Below are 15,838 nucleotides of genomic sequence, written 5' to 3'. Positions count from 1 at the left end.
GTTTACTGTATTAATAGGGTAAAGGGGTGGCAAGCAAATTTAAAAGCCAAAAAACACGGTAGGAAGAGAGCAGAATCCCTAGCACTGTCCTATCCACAGGTTGAAGGGACATAACCTACTGCAAATACCTTCCAGAGATAAAGTCCTACAGGCTGGGCCCATACTGAAGCCTTCAGTGCGTTGCCATTCCTCGAGCTGCAAATGGCCATTTGCCTTTGCCAGCCTTAGGGTATTTATATCTTCTTAACGACAAGTATCTCTTTAAACAGCTCTGTAGGAATGGACAAATAAGTTTATGGACAAATAAAAGTTTATGGACCTGTATTATTGCAGACTACAGGAGCCTGGTGCTGTGTGACAGCTGTCATGTCATGGGATAGTTATATATGACAATGGAGGGAAGGAGAAAAGAATTACTGAGAGGGACCAAGATGTCTTTTGAACCAAGGAATCCTTCCTTTAAGATGCTGCAGAATCTAGATGTTGTGGTGCCTGATTCTATTCTCTGTTATTCTCATTTGTGTGGTGCAATTTTCTGGCCAGACTAGCCTGACTTGGGCACCCAGCTGGGCTGGGAGTGGATAGCCTGTGCTGGAGTGCCTCTGGATGCGGAGGAGCGAGTGCTAGCTCCCACCTTCCCTGCTGTTTCTTGGCATGCAGCCTGTTCCCATGACATTATCTGAAGCTGGTCATGGAGGTTTATGGTTTATTTTTATAGCAATATTTTCAAGCAATTATCTTCCAACTTGTAGCTGTAGACCTTTACACTCTCGATCTAGCAAGGGCTTGTTTCTGTAAATCCATTTGCTTAAGATTTTCCCTCATGTGCACACACTAAACACATTGTTAACCTTGATGAGCAGTTAAACACTTAACCACTGCTGCAAAATTTCAGCTCATTTTCAAGTGTTGTAAGCCTTCATTTCTCCTGTCTATTCTGTATGTCTGGCATGGTAAGGCAATAAAGGAAGAAATAGAATAGCAAGAGGAAGCAACTTTAAATCCAAGTAGCTCCACAGAGTCAATGGGGTGACAGAGACACACACTCTGAATCTGGTTTTGTGTTAAAAAAACCTTCTCAATATTCACTTGCTTTCCATGGCTGTTTGTCCAATAGAGTACAGGTCCACTTGTATTTTCTCTCTCTTATTGTTTCTGCTGGAGGAGTGTTTTGTTTTGAAGAGATGGCACTGAGTTTATTTTAAAAAGCATTGAGAGATTATCAATCAATAATTATTTTAGCACATTTGAGTTGGTACAGGAGACCTGCACAAATGTGACTCTTTTATGCTAATAAAATCTATTAGACATCAAGCTGGCCAGTGAACATTACTTCTTCACAATGGACTAAAAATCCAGCCTCTGATTCCCCATTGCACTATGCTTCATAGTTAATATAACTAGGATTACTGGATTGGTTTGGATGCAGAATAATTTGAAGATGCAGTGAGCCAGACCCTCCCTCACTGTGTGTGGTATCCAAAATGTAGCATGCATTTCACATGTTAAACATAGATTAATTCTGGAGCTTGAATACCCAAATCTGGAAGAGGAAAAAGGAACACGTTGCTGTAGAAGTCACTGCACAAGTGAAATACCAAGCAGAGCACATAAGGATCAAAAATGAGGCAGGAAGAACACAAACTTAAACACTCTGCATACAAAGATCAATTGCAGAAAATAAAAGATGGAAGAAATAAAAGAGTCAAACAAGGCAGTACAGGAAATTTCTAAAAATGTTGCTGTTGACACTAAAGAAAGACAGAGATCATTCTGCCTGCAGCTGCAGTACAGCTGTGGCATCCAAACAAATTAAAATCCTCTGAAGACCAAAAACCACAATAAACTGTAACGTTACTTAAGCGGAGCAGTATCTTTTCTCTATGTCCCAAGACAAATACTCACACAGAGTGTGAAAAGACTAGCCTGGAATCACCCAGTGGCACAAAATGTCTTTCTAGGTCCAAAGAAGCTTAAGATCTATTTTTGTGGGTGTTAAAGCACGTTCTTACTGTCTTGCTGCCACTGTGCAAATAAGGCTTCTGCCCTGTTTTTCCATCTCCATTTCAAGACTCCTGATGGCAAATTCTGAGACTCCTAATTTTGGTGACCCAAGCAATCAGAAGATGCACATATACACTTTTCAGCTGGGAAATGCAGCATTTCCTAGCAATCTGAGTTGTTTGCTGCCTGACACCTCAAGTTCCATACAAAAAGACCAGCAGGGACTCTGCCTGCTGCAGGACCCCCCAGCCTTCCAATCTCATCTAAGTCACACTTGTTACCAAGAAAATGTTGCATTTGTTATAAGGTGCTTATGCTGATTTACAAAGCCATTGAAAAGCAAAAACCAGGTTACCTTTCTGAGTTAGTGACTCTTTACTCTGCTGGTCACAGGCTGGGGTCAACTGATACAGGTCTCTGTACATCTTCAGTACTGAAATGTGTCACTTTGGGTGGTCGCTCTTTCAGCTATTGTGCACGCGGCCCCGTTGCCTCTTAACAGTACTGACACTACTACCTTCTCTGTGGTTAAAATCCAAAGGCAAGGCACAGTTGTGCTCACTGGCTGTTAGCTGGATGCAAATCATGGGCATTTCTGATCCCTAACACCCCTTTTCCAATCATTTTTCTGTAGTATTTGGAGATGTGTCTGCAAGATATGGCACTACAAAGAGTGTTTGCTTTTCTTCCCCTCTGTCATTCCATTTTTATTTTCTTTCTTCAAATGTATTTCCCTCACCTTGCCAGTACAGCAGGAGAGTCTGCATAATGCAGCTATGCGAGCACAGACAAACCTTCTCCTACTCTAAAGTAAACATTTGTTATGAACCAAAGCACAAAAGAGCTTTACAAAACACTTCTTTGATTAAAACAATAAAACCAACTGCTACTGTAAAGGAACTAAAAATATGTATCAGGTTGAATATGGGTCCTGCAATCTTACATTAATTCTTTAATCTTAAATGCCTGCTAAATCAGTGTAACAGATCAAAACTCACAGAACAAGTCAGCTTCCTAAAACCAGTGCCATTAATCATCATTTTCAGTTCTGCAAACATTTTTGATGTTAGGCATAATGATGTAAGCTGGAATTTTTACTTAATTGTTAATCAATGGGTGATTTTTGTTGACTGAATAAGGAGCAGGGAAAGAAAGCATAGTATAAGCACAGTATAAATCAAAACAAAAGAAGCCCAAAGACTGGAACATGTCTGCTGCAGAAATAGTGAAGGAAATTTACTTAACTGATGTAACAAATTCCATCATGTGAAAACTATTATACAAAGTTTACTTATTATTAAAGGTATACCACAGAATGTCATGGTAATAGACCGTTGTCATGGGGTAAATATATCTCACTTTGAAGTACTCTTCATAAATGCCTCAGCCACCACAACTTCCATTTAGCTGCAGAGGGCTGGCAGGAATGTTTTGTTTCAAAATTAATCATCCTCTGTTCTTCCTTCCTGTCAGTAGGCTTAAGTACTGCAATATGAGGAAGAAAATATTGAAACGTTTTTTTATACACTCATGCAATACCCAGCAGCAGAATTAGGAAGAGATATTTCCAAGCTTGATTTTGGGAATAACATCACTTAGAGAATTTCAGTGAGAGGTCTCACTTAGTTGCAGTACCAGTTTTATTTGTTGTTAAAGTTGCTCTAACAAGTATTTAAAGCATTCATCCTACAAAAAGCTAAGAGGTTATCACAGACATAATGGCCAGAGACATTACTTTCAAGCATTTTAATTTTGGAAAGGTGTCAGCACACAACCACTCACTGAAGAAGTTATAAAACGATTCAGCTGAGATGCAAACTGTGTGTTTGGAAAAGAGTAAAGACTCCTAAATAAAACAGCTGATGCAAAGATGAACTCTGAGATCAGCTCAAAAAGGATGGCAGAGATGGGGACAGTCAGCAGTCATTTATTCACCTCTAGGTATTGTGTGCTCTTCCAGCAACTTGGCTTTCCGTCCTCCCTTTTTCACATAGTCTGTTCATTTGGGATTTGTCCAAAGCCTGAGCAAACTCCTTCTCTGACAAGCCCACTGGGGGATTTGCTGGCTGTTGCTTCTGCATTCAAAGGGATTCAAATTTCTCTCCAGTGCACACTGCCCCTGCCCGTAGTAACCTCAGATGGAGCACATGACTCTAAATCATCAACACAAGTCCACTCAAAGTCAAAAAATCCCACAAAGCATGACTGTGAGTATTCACAAACATCAGCTTCTGACAAGGCAGCAGTGGTGTGCTCAGCAGCTGAGCACTAGCACAAAGGTGCACTGGGAGTGGAGCACACAAACAAGTGGGGCTGAAGTGATGTGGAAGTAAATGGAATTTCCCTACATTGTTAATTTCTGCCCAGCAATAAAAATTGTCCTTTCCTCTTTTTTTGACAGTGTTACTACCTGGCTGAAAACTTTATGAGAAACTGCTCCTGGATCTTTTACAGGAGCGTCAGCAGTCACATTTTGGAAGCTATTACTTAACATGATGTCACTGGATCTGCAGATCCCTAAATAACTTCTGCAGTCTTCTTGTGGCAGCTGTTTCCACACATGATTCATCACTTCTCTGCCTTAGGAACTGTGGCCCTTTAAACAGCTTCAACAAAAAGCACAGCACATACACCAGTCCAGAATTAAGTACAGGTGCTTTGAAGCATGAGTTGGACAGTGAGTCACATCAGTCTTATGTGAGTACTTATTTGACAGCATTTTATGTGGCTAATGCACTCTCTGGATGCTCACTAGTCACACTGTACACAGCGACAAAAGTTATATGAGGTGGCTGGTTTAATACAACCTGATCATATTTTAAAGGCAGGAAAATAGATCAAGGATGCAAAGTCAAGTGAGATGAGAGTGGCAGAAACAAAGTTAGGTTTCAGCTCTTCCTCCATTCTCCTCAGATACATGGTCCTTCAGACCATGTTGCCATCTTGCTCAAGCTGTGCTTTGATAATTACCATGAAAAGAACCCTTCAGGAAGCAACTTAAGGAGAAATTTATATTCTCTCTGTATGTGAAAGTACCTGCATAAACTCATTTTCAACTAATTAAATTAAACAACTAATTTTCGTATCTGACTCAAACTATGAGCATTGGAATCCTTGTTGTCCTTTGAGGCTGAGGTTTAATGATAGCTGCAGAATCAGGCCCAGTGACTACCAGGCTCTCTGATCAGGAGCTTAAAGCAAGCCATACTTGAAAACATACTTGCAGGTACTGTTTTATAAGCAGGTATTCCAGTCTGGGGTTGTTTGTGGATCTTTTGAAACTTTGCCGTTCAGTTTTGGTTATTAATGGCATTTAAGAAACTGCATCAGGATTGAGAGTCTATTACTTATTCTCTTGGTTTCTTAATGCAACTTCTGATAGTAGACTATGTTCACTACTTGATGCTACTGTCAGCAAATGGCTGCAAGTAAGTTTTAATGTGAAAACTGTGACAAGAGAAAAATGAGGGCAAAAAAAGCTAAAGCGTTGAGAGAAGGGAAGAAAACCAGAAGACAGCTGTGGAGACAGACACTGAAGCAGAAAAGAAGATGAATGAGGTATACAGTCTATTAGTATTTCAGGTAATGATCATCCAAAGTGTGTGTATGCATTTGCACCTATAAATATATAGAACTCAACGTATGTCATTTGCTGATTCTTACTTTCAAAGTTTGCTGTAGGTGAAAATAAGCTATAACCTCTTGCCCTACAAACCTGAAACAGCCTACTTTACATTCATAGGGGTTGGTGGAAAAAAGCTCACTATCAAGGCAGGGCAAAGATGAAAAGCATCAGATACAGATTTGTAATCATATTTGGACATGATGATGTTTGGATCTCAAACTTGGCCCATTTATAGTCAAACCTGAGGTTTTATTTCTTGTGACTGAAAGCGTCTCTTTCCTCTCCAAACTTGCACCTTCTTGTACAATCTCTGTCATTTATTGTGTGGCTTCACTCAGCTGAACTCTCTTCAAGTCAGTAGAATTACTTTACTCAACATTTTTAAAACAACTGGAGTCAGCAGTGAGTAAGTGAAAGGAGAATTCATCCTGAAATGACAAGAATCTATGGACTATAATTGTATCATTGACTTTCTGTGATCGTGTCTTTTTTACTTGCAATATCAAATCTTTCAGTTCTGTAAACAGCCATTGATGTGTTTTCTTTAACCTTTTCAGTTGGAATCTATGAGTGTCTTTTTAACTTGATTTCTAGAGCACAAGGCTCAAACAATCTTGTTTTCTTGTCTGCCACCTGCAAAAATAAAGCCTCAACAAATTCTGATAGATGATAAGAAATCTGGAGGTGAATTATGATCACAGGAGGTTTGTGAAACCTGATGGCTGGAGAAAAAGCCCAGCTTGGAGGCTTACTAACAGGAAACAAATATTTGGCTTGGCAGCAGCCTGCTCAGTAATCAGCACATGTGACAGCCAGTAAGCTAGCATCTAGCCAAAACACTGCTACCTGTTGGTGAACTGGCATGTCATGAAGGAAGAAAATAATGCCTTTTGAAAATAATAGAAGATCTTTTGAAAATTTATACTGTTGGCTGGCAATTTTATTCTAATAGAGGTTATGCATGAGCATTTAATTGAATTTAACCAATAAACAATATTTATCAGAAGGTAATGAATACTTTAAAATGTAATTGATATCTTACAGCGCAGAACAGAGAATTATACACTGAAATCAAATATATACCCCTTGTAAGCTGCCCAAAGTGCAAAATGCCTTTTGTCTTTCTGAAGGTCTGTTGAAGCTATGGTTGGCGACAGGACAGCAAGTACTACCCACTTCACTTTGGAGGACAGATTCTCAAGGGGCTTTAGGCATGTAATCATGACTGAAATAAAGAACAGTTACACACATAAACACTCGAAAATATCCTGGTCAGAATCACTGTCTGTGATCTACAGTAGCCCCTTTCAAGTTCACTACTGCTACTGTCTGCACTTTGGGCTCCAGGCATATCTCCTACACCCTGAAGCCTGCATATCCTGCACAGATGTGTTACAACAGGGAAAGGAAGAGGCCCTACAATAGCTGACACTCCAGGTCCGAGCACATCCTGTCCTGGATGCACTTTGTCTTACATCTGGAACTGGATCCTGCCCCTGCGTATACCACGTAGCCTGAGTGTGGGACCAAACGGGGCAAGGAGGAGAACAGCATCACCGTGGTGTTGGTATAGAATCTACACTCCAGACAGATGCTGAAAGAATGACTACTGCAGTTTCATGATCCAGGTAGCATCAGTGGCCATTTTCTGCTTGCACAGGTCCCCTTGAGAGTGTACTGATAGGGAAGCAAAAGCCCCAACCCCTCAGCCTTTCCCAAAAGCTTAGCTCCAAGGAATGCAAGAGAAGTAAAGTCCAGGCAGCTGGGCAGCACAGCTCATGTTCACACCAGTTTGGTTCTGCACAAGCTATTCCAAACCAAGTCAGAGAACAGGGAGGGCTTGTCCCTTGCTGCTTTGCTTGCAGTCAATTTGCAAAATAATTCCTCCAGGATGATCACACAGAGCAAATGAAAAGCTTGGTTTTGAATCCACTACTGGTGTGGGTAATCCCTGTTTCAAGGAGCAAAGTCTCTTGTTTAAATGCAGAATAGAAAATTGAGGGTTTCAGAGAACGTGTAAGCCTTGGGTAGAATGCTTTGCACATATCAGATTTAATAGTTATTATTTAATTAATTAATTCTGCAAAACCGAAAGAAAACTGATGGAAGACAGAGTCGTAATTCAAGTGGCATGGAAGTTAACACATCAGAGAATAAGAATCTTCAAAATTAGCCGTTAAAGAAAACAAGCTTGGTTTAATTAGGTTGAGGATCTTACTAGGTTAGAGTCAATATATGTATGTGCTTAGATTTGAGGAGTCATGAAAAGAACTTAAACGAGATGCAGAAAAAGTTGTAGATTGTTATCAAGTGAAAAAGCTGTAGCCAAAAGCAAATTATTGTGATGAGAGAGCCTAGTAAAATATGCAGAAATATATCTAGAAAGGAAGCCTTCCGACAGAGGAATACTAATTCCTCACACAACATTGCCCTAATTAGAAAACATACCACAATGGACACGTGTTGCAAAACAAAAAGACAACAAACAGCTTATCATAAAACCCAAAAAGATGGTTATTGGTAAAAAAATAAGAGATACTATTTTCAAAAGATGATGACAGTAAAAGGCGTGAAGCTATGGAAACGTTCATCTTTGGGAAATGTTCTCTCTTTTTTCTTTTTTGGTAAAGTGGAATCTTGCCTGTTTTAAAATACATTCTTAAATTCCCACTGAATTCTGTGAGGTCAGGTTTTCAGTGAAGTCAAAGCACCAAGTTTAAGCCCCACTCTGATATATTCTACAGATACCAAATAAATTATTAAAATCCAGTACTCTAGAGAAAGAAAGCTCTCGGTCAGGGATTCGTTTGCCAGATCCGGCGTGAGCTTTTTTTGTGATGTTTTTCCCAGTCGCCAACCGCCCTGTGAATGTCAGCCTGGCGAGATATTTGTCTTGGTAGCTTTTATCCCAGGGATTTAACCTAATACCGCAAACGTATCCATTCTGCAACACAGTCTGGGGAGGTTTCTCTCAGCGAGAAGCTTCCCCTGGCTGAGAGCGTTGCCCCACGCTCACCCGGCTGAGCGCTAAGGAGGGTTCCTCCTGCATCGACCAGAGCCAGACGGTGGTTTTTACTAATGCAAATCATTAAACGGTGTTTCTCTTTTCTTTTTTTTTTCGTTCTCTTGCTCTAGTGAGTTGTAGGCACAATCAACTGCTTCAGAGCAATGCCCGATTTCTTCATCCCACATACATGTATTTGGTCTGCTTTGCAATCGTCCACTAAGCGAAATAAATGAACCCATTGAGAAAAAGAAGAGAAAAAGCAAACGCCACTATTTTCTCAGGTGGTCGGAGGTGTTTGTAACTGCCCGACTTTTCAGGCAGGGGCTGGTAGGAGAGCCCGGCAGAAGAGCGGAGAGAGCCCCAGCGGGGCGGTCCCGTCCAGCCCAAGAGATATCTCCAGAGCCCCGGGCCGCATGTGGGCCTGAAACCCCTCGGGCTCCCTCCAGGACCCCAGTTTGCCGAGATGTGAGCTGCCCGGGGCGCACTGCAGGGTGGCCGCGATCCCACGCGCACACGGAAGGCCAGGCCCCGTGCAACGCTCCGCTTGTCTGCGGCTGCTGCGGGGACACGGCCGGTGCCCGGCGCTGCGTGTCTCTGCCCTCTCACACAGGAGCCGCAGCCAAGGGCTGTGGCCGGCAAGAGGGCTGAAAAGTGCGCTGCGAACAACGTGAGAACGGATAACTATTTCTCGTGTTAAGTGCGGGGTTTTCTCCCGACACGTGAGGAAATTCTTTTGCAAGAGGCAGCATTTGCGCCGCAGCATCTTTGCGTATTTAGCAGGAGAGACCAGTCAAGCCGGGCACAAGCAGCTCTCCCTATCAGGCCCACGGACAAGAGCACGGTCTCAGCCCGCGGTCCTACGGAGAAGGGCTCACCGCGAGAAGTCACCTGCTGCCCCACGGTCCCCAACGCCCCTGCAGGCAGACCACACACGTGGGCGCTGCCGTGTACGTGTGACATCCCCCGGGAGATGCCTGCTCCGTCTCATTGCCGTGGTTGCCGGAGGGGTCGAGGCAGTTTGCAGGGTCACCGAGGGATGGCAAGTGGGCCTGTGCAGAGGGTAGAAAGGCAAACCCACCCCTCAGTCCAAAGGTGCCGTCCCAAGGGGGACTGTGCTCCCCCCTGCCCAAACGCCAAAGGGTCGAGGGAGAGAGTGAAACCTGAGCCGGCAAACCCCCAGATATAGGCCGGGCAGCGAGGGCCCACGCAAAACAAGAGATGAAACATTTCAGGTTATTGCATTCCCCCTTTGAAGCGAACTATTTCCCGCAGCTAACAATGCGTAGGTGTATTTAGACAGCTCGGCCCGTCCGAGGAGAATGAGTCTTGCGCTATTTGAGAAAAACTCTAAGAGTAAGTGCAAATATTTGATGCTGAAGAGCTCTTAAGGCTTGAAGAGTACCATTTACTTATTTCTACACATCAGTGTGGGCTTAGGATGTTAAATAGATTAAAAGGCTAAGAGAGGTCACTGAAGTAGACACTCTTTCTCTCATCCCGACTTTTTTTCCTTGCAGTTTTTGCACTTTCTTTAAAGCGTCCTTGGCAAACTCCTCTTGAGAACCTTAGATACTGAGATACTGTATAGGTTTCTGGATCTCTGAACCTCGGCTCCCGCCCTTCCCCTGACTACCACCCCCTTCCTCCCCCGCCCCGGGTCTCTGCTGCAGCCCAGGCATTCAGCAAATGTTTGCCTGCGAGGTCAAGATATTAATAAGCACTTCTAGGCCTCTTTTCATACTGGGGCGTCGGGCAAAGCAGGGCATCACCGGCACCGCTGCCTGGGCAGGAGACAGTGAGCGCGGCCGTACCTGCGGTGCGGGGGGGCCGGGCCGGCACCCACCTCCCGCCGCCTACGGGCTGCCCCGGCGGTGACACGGACAGCCAGGGGCGGGGGAGGGTGTGTCAGGGCGAGCACGGGAGGAGACACTCCGCCGAGGACGGCCACGTCGTTTCAATTTAATCTCATTTAAAAAGACATAACTAATAAATTTGTATGGACGGGGCTGCCGGAGACGTAAAGCAGAGTCGATAGTGGTTCAATCCCATTGAACCCTATTGAAAACCATGACAACAAGAAACAAGCTCCGATTTATCCCAGCGAGTTAAAGCACATTGTGAGAAGGCGTCAATCACCTATTATTCCAGATCTGAACAAATGCAAAATCTTGACTGGAACAAATGCTTCCAACAGGTCCTGGACATAGGGCTACATTTCTCTTTTGTTCACGGCCTAGCAGTTGGCATGTATTTGTGCTCCCCTCGCTCCGACCACCCAGGACGGCTGGGAGGCTGTGCTTGGAGCAGGGAAGATAACTACTGTCACCAGGCACGCTTGATAGGTAGCTGCAGTAATCACGGCCTGGGAATCGTTTTATATGGAGCCTGTCCAGTCGTGAAGAAATATGAGGAAGTTGGCCAAATGGAGCCTTGTGCCCCGATCCATCTCACACACAAATCTCGTCGATATGAATATTGCCTCTCCTCTGTCGTTATTGCCCTATTTATGTTTTTCCCGTGAAGTGCAACTGCTTCCAGAAGCAGCACCCAGAACAGGGCAAGGAGGGGTGATGGTAGCTGGGGGCAGGCGGGCAGAGAGTCTGGAAGACTAGAGCACGGGGAGATAAATATAATCTATACTCAATAGTTTATAAGGTCTGTTTGGACAGGAAATCTGAACTAACGAATTGGCCAGCTGGGAAAGTGTCTCCGAATGTATCTGGGTTTCTATTTGCAGGAGAGTAAGTGCTTCAGCACAGGTTTTCATGCCACTTTGGCCAGAGTTCAAGGCAAGATGGATCTTCTGGAAGGAGGTTAAATGTCACTTTCCCTCCAGGCTTTCCTCCATCCAGCTGGACTGGCCTCCTACCAGTTTTCTAGCCTGCCCCCACACGTTCCTCACCCAGCCCTCTGCAGTCATCGCGCACAACAGGACCCGCATGGAATAGTCTAACCGCGACCACCGGTCACTTCTGCCCTTGGCCTGCGGCTGAGGCTCTGCCAATGAAGTTTGGTATTTGAACAGCTCATCAGGCTGCTTATTTCTATAAAATATGTGGGTTTGTAAGCCTTTGGTGTCCGTCGAGGCAGGGCAAAGCCCGACCGCAGCTTCGCGGAGGGACGGGGCCGGTCGGTGAGAGGTTGTGAAGAGTTTGTCGGGCGGAGGGGACCCCCGGAGCTGCCACCGGGCCGCACTCGGCTGGTGTCGGCAGCAGTACGGGACTCCAGGTTAGGCTGCTGCCGCTTCCGGCAGATGAAGCGGCGCTCGGTGAGGATAGAAGACGTGCGGCTAAACAAACGAGCCCCATTTGATCTTTTCTCCCTCTCTCTCAGCTGGAATCGTTCCAGTCACACATGCAGCCGGAGGGGATATTCCTTGGCTTAGTACAACATAAAACAATGCTAAAAGAGGGGAAATTATAATAAAAAAAAAAAAGGTCTCCCCTACTCCTTTTCCTGACTCTTGCTCCTCGAGTTTCCCCAGACGAGCTCACCCCATCACCTTCCTGAGAGAAAGGTACGCTCCACCTTCCATCCACCAGGATGAGAAAAAAAGCACTCCCAGAGATGCCATCCCCTCAACGCACCACTCGCCAGTCTTCCCCGCCGAGAGTTCGGCAGAGGTGCGAAAAAATTCCCCGTGGAGAGTAGGAAGTCTGCCAATGATAGGAAACCTGCCAGGTACAGGAGGTCATTGCAGGAGGTATTAGAAGTAGTACGGCAAACAGCCTGGGGAAATAAAACAAATAACGGCTTAAATTCCTTCCAGGTCTAAGGAGAGAAGGCGTGTGTGTGTGTGTGGAATAAAGAGGGAGAAGCGGGGAAGGGGGGCTCTCGACAGGCTCTGCGGATGTCCTGGGAGGATTCACTTTGTCTGAGGATAGAAGGGACGCTGGTGGCTTTGGTGGCGGATGGAGGGGGGTGGTTGTTGGTCATCCACATGCCACCCAAGATGTTATTCACTACTAACAATTACCATTATCTGTCCCCACTTTTGGCTAATCAGACAGAATATGTAATGATGAAGCCTGTTTCCTGCTGTCTTTGGGAGGTAACGGGTTATTCTCTCATGGGGGTGGCGGGAAGAAGGGGGGTTACACCTACTCCCATTAGAGCTTTAGCACTTGACTAATTCAGGTACTTAGCATCCTATAGACAGGGACGGTTTGAAAGCAAGCAGTGTTTGCAGTGGGGAGGACTGTTTATATAAACAGGACACCCCTGTAAACGACACTAATATTTGGGGTTAGGTGACGATGGAAGGGAAGGTCCTCTCGAGTTGTGAGATTCCCCAGTAACCGAGCGCTGTCCTGTCCTCGCAGCTTTTAAGAGAGGGTGTTCGGAGTTTTGGTACGGTAATTTTTTGGGTGTGGAAATTGTACACAACCTATCATGGCCACGTCTGGCAGGATCAGTTTTACAGTGAGGAGCATTTTGGATCTACCAGAGCAGGATGCTAATAGCACAAAGCAAGACTCTGATGATCACAACTCAGCGGAGAACTACACCGTCCCGCCGTACGGAGGCTGGATAGAAACAGACAGAATTCACTATCCCTGTGAGTATGAAATGGACAGGAATTCACGATCTCCGCGCTGCTATTTTTTGTTTCCTCTCTTCCTTCGGGGAAGATGTCAAGAAGCGAATCGCCAGGGTATGTAGCCGACAGGATCGGGCGGGATCTAGGCTGGGAATGTCATGGAATATTACTGAATTACAACAATGAAACAGTAGGAACATCCCAGCCACGACTTTAAGAGGGAAATAATATTCCCCTCCCCTGTAGTTCTGTGCATCTTTCCAGTTATGGCAGAACCCAAAACCTCAGGCCATGTCCGCCCGTCTCTGCGCTTATCAAACTCGCTTTCCGGATTTTTAAGTCATTTTTAAAAACAATGATTTCCCCCTCTTTTCAGTGTTGCAAGAAACCTTGCCTTTTTATGCTGGCAGGGTTTCAGGCCACCCCACGCTCTGCAGAGGAAAGCTGAGCTCACACCCAGCGCTCCGGGCCACCGCCTGGATCTGTCCTGGAGGAAAGCAGGCTCCGACGCGCACGCAGCTCTGCAGCACGCTGGTCCTAGCACAGGCATAGGGGCTATGCGCAGAGACACGACGTTAATGTACACTGCGTGTGCACGGAAAGCACCGTCCTGGGGACGGGTGCGAGAAATCCATCGAGATAAGTTAAATGTTAAGGCAATCGAGCGGCCGAAGAACAGCCGTAATGAAAGAACTGGGCAGCCCACCACGATAGTACGTTTTAGCACCGAGCGGGCACAGATGCTTCCAGCCAGCCGGTCCCGGGCTATGCGCATCCTATCCGTCGTGCCTGTGTGAGAACTGGCGCCGGGGAGGAGAGGCTCGGCCTCGGAGAGAATCCCTCTTTGGCCCGCGGGTTGGGTTTAAAGCATTCGGGGTGTTAACTCACGCCGATTGCTGACCGTTGGGATTAATCCGGCCTGATAAACGCCGGAGCATTCTCTGAGAGAGGCGTTTCGTCTCTTCACTGCCCAATGCCTCCCCGATGCCTGCCCCGCTCCTCGGCTACCTCCTCTCTCTAACCCCCTCGCTGTCCCCAGCTTCCGACGAGAGCGGCCCGGAACTGAGTTTGCCCGACTCCACCCGAAGGTGTCTCCCCGCCCGAGGCTCTGAGGCTGAGGAGAAGAAGAAAAAGCGGCGGGTTCTTTTCTCCAAGGCGCAAACGCTGGAGCTGGAGCGGCGATTCCGGCAGCAGCGGTACCTTTCGGCACCGGAGCGGGAGCAGCTTGCCCGGCTGCTCAGCCTCACCCCCACTCAGGTGAAGATCTGGTTCCAAAACCACCGCTACAAGATGAAGCGAGCGCGGAGTGAGGGTCCCGGCAGCCCCCCGCCGCGTGCTCCCGCCCTGCTGCGCCGGGTGGTGGTGCCGGTGCTGGTGCGGGACGGGGAGCCCTGCCGTGGCTGCCCCTCCAGCCCCCCTCCGCCCGCCGTCCGCCCCAAGCTGGGTTGCGCCCTGGCCGGCTGCAGCACCCAGGCTGCCCTCGCCCTGCCGGGCTACCGAGCCTGCCCGCCCGCAGCCGCCCTCGGCGTCTTCCCCCCTTACCAGCACTTAGCGCATCCCGCCGTCGTGTCCTGGGGATGGTGACAGCGGCGCTTTGCCCTCCGGGGACGGACTCATCCCACGGGTGCGAGAAGGCCCGCCCAAGGCAGGGCTCCCGGCGCGGGGGATCTGCCGGGGAGCGCCGGGGCACCGCTGACGCCGCGCTCGAGCTGGCCGCGCCACGGAGCGGCGGCGGGCAGGCCGGGACGGAGCTGGCCCGGGCTGCTCTCGCCGACCCTGTCTCACCCGAGGGCGCAGATTTCGGACGCAGCTCTAGTTTTGTAAAAGCTCTGCCCCTTCCTCCTGCTCCTTTCGAGCGATTCCTCCTTACGAAAATATTAATAATGCTAGCGAACTAGTTTATTTTAAAATATCTGATTCTTCCAGTGACTAATAAACCGATTTGGGGCAAATAAAAGTTTCCCGGCGAAGTGTATTTTTTGACGAGTGGACCTTTTTCATAGGATTACCTCCTGTGCCGTGAGAGACTCAATACCTGATCGCGCCAGCGGATTTCACTTCACAGCTGGTTTAATTTACTCACCTGCTTCACTAAATGGTGAATAAAGTTTGCTGCAAGAACTTCACTGTAAACCTGGTGATATTTCCTATGGGAATCCTGAGTCCCGAACTCACCTGGAGTCTCCCGACCATTCGTTTCGGGCCGGCCGGGGTTCCAGGGGCTACGGTGCAGAGTTTCCTCCGCCCAGTCCGGCCGGTGAGCACAAAGCAGGGCCACGGTTCATCACTGTCTGTTTTAAAGACGCTAAGGCAGGGTCCAGAATTAGGCAGGACTTTCCGTTAGTCTATTGTCTGTTTCAAAGAACATCTGAAAAAGTGTAGGCAAGAGAAAATAATGATACCTTTTAACGCCCTAGAGAATTAAATTTTTTTTATGCTTTGACGACTTACTGATTTTATTAAATCTAGGCGGGAAAACAAACACACAAACATACACACACAAAAAAAACCCCGCACAAATATATTACTGTCCCGACAATTGCCAACAGGGGGAAATCCTCAAAAACCCCTCCCCAAACTCAGATGTCTGAAATACAGACTAGACCGGCTGCCTCTATCCCTCCGACGGGAGCCGCACACCAGAACGCGGAGGGAATATCTG

The 15,838-nt window shown here is 46.7% G+C and overlaps 1 protein-coding gene across 1 annotated transcript; it reads left to right on the top strand.

Annotated features, from left to right (window-relative positions):
* The first annotated feature begins 13,028 nt into the window (after positions 1 to 13,028).
* NKX2-8 (NK2 homeobox 8) lies at positions 13,029 to 14,760 on the top strand. Its single transcript, XM_064153606.1, has 2 exons — positions 13,029 to 13,194; positions 14,216 to 14,760. Exons 1-2 carry the CDS (start codon positions 13,029 to 13,031, stop codon positions 14,758 to 14,760), a joined length of 711 nt encoding a protein of 236 aa, XP_064009676.1.
* Positions 14,761 to 15,838: the final 1,078 nt, after the last annotated feature.

This window comes from Pogoniulus pusillus, chromosome 1 (genome assembly GCF_015220805.1).
Source record: "Pogoniulus pusillus isolate bPogPus1 chromosome 1, bPogPus1.pri, whole genome shotgun sequence".
NCBI lineage: Eukaryota > Metazoa > Chordata > Aves > Piciformes > Lybiidae > Pogoniulus > Pogoniulus pusillus.
Note: the sequence above shows the minus strand (reverse complement) of the source record. Positions and strands in the feature narration are given on the sequence as shown.

Coding starts and splice junctions, on each gene's coding strand:
- NKX2-8 (XM_064153606.1), top strand. CDS start 13,029: ATGGCCACGTCTGGCAGGATCAGTTTTACAGTGAGGAGCATTTTGGAT. Junction 13,195..14,215: donor AGACAGAATTCACTATCCCT/GTGAGTATGAAA, acceptor CGCTGTCCCCAG/CTTCCGACGAGAGCGGCCCG.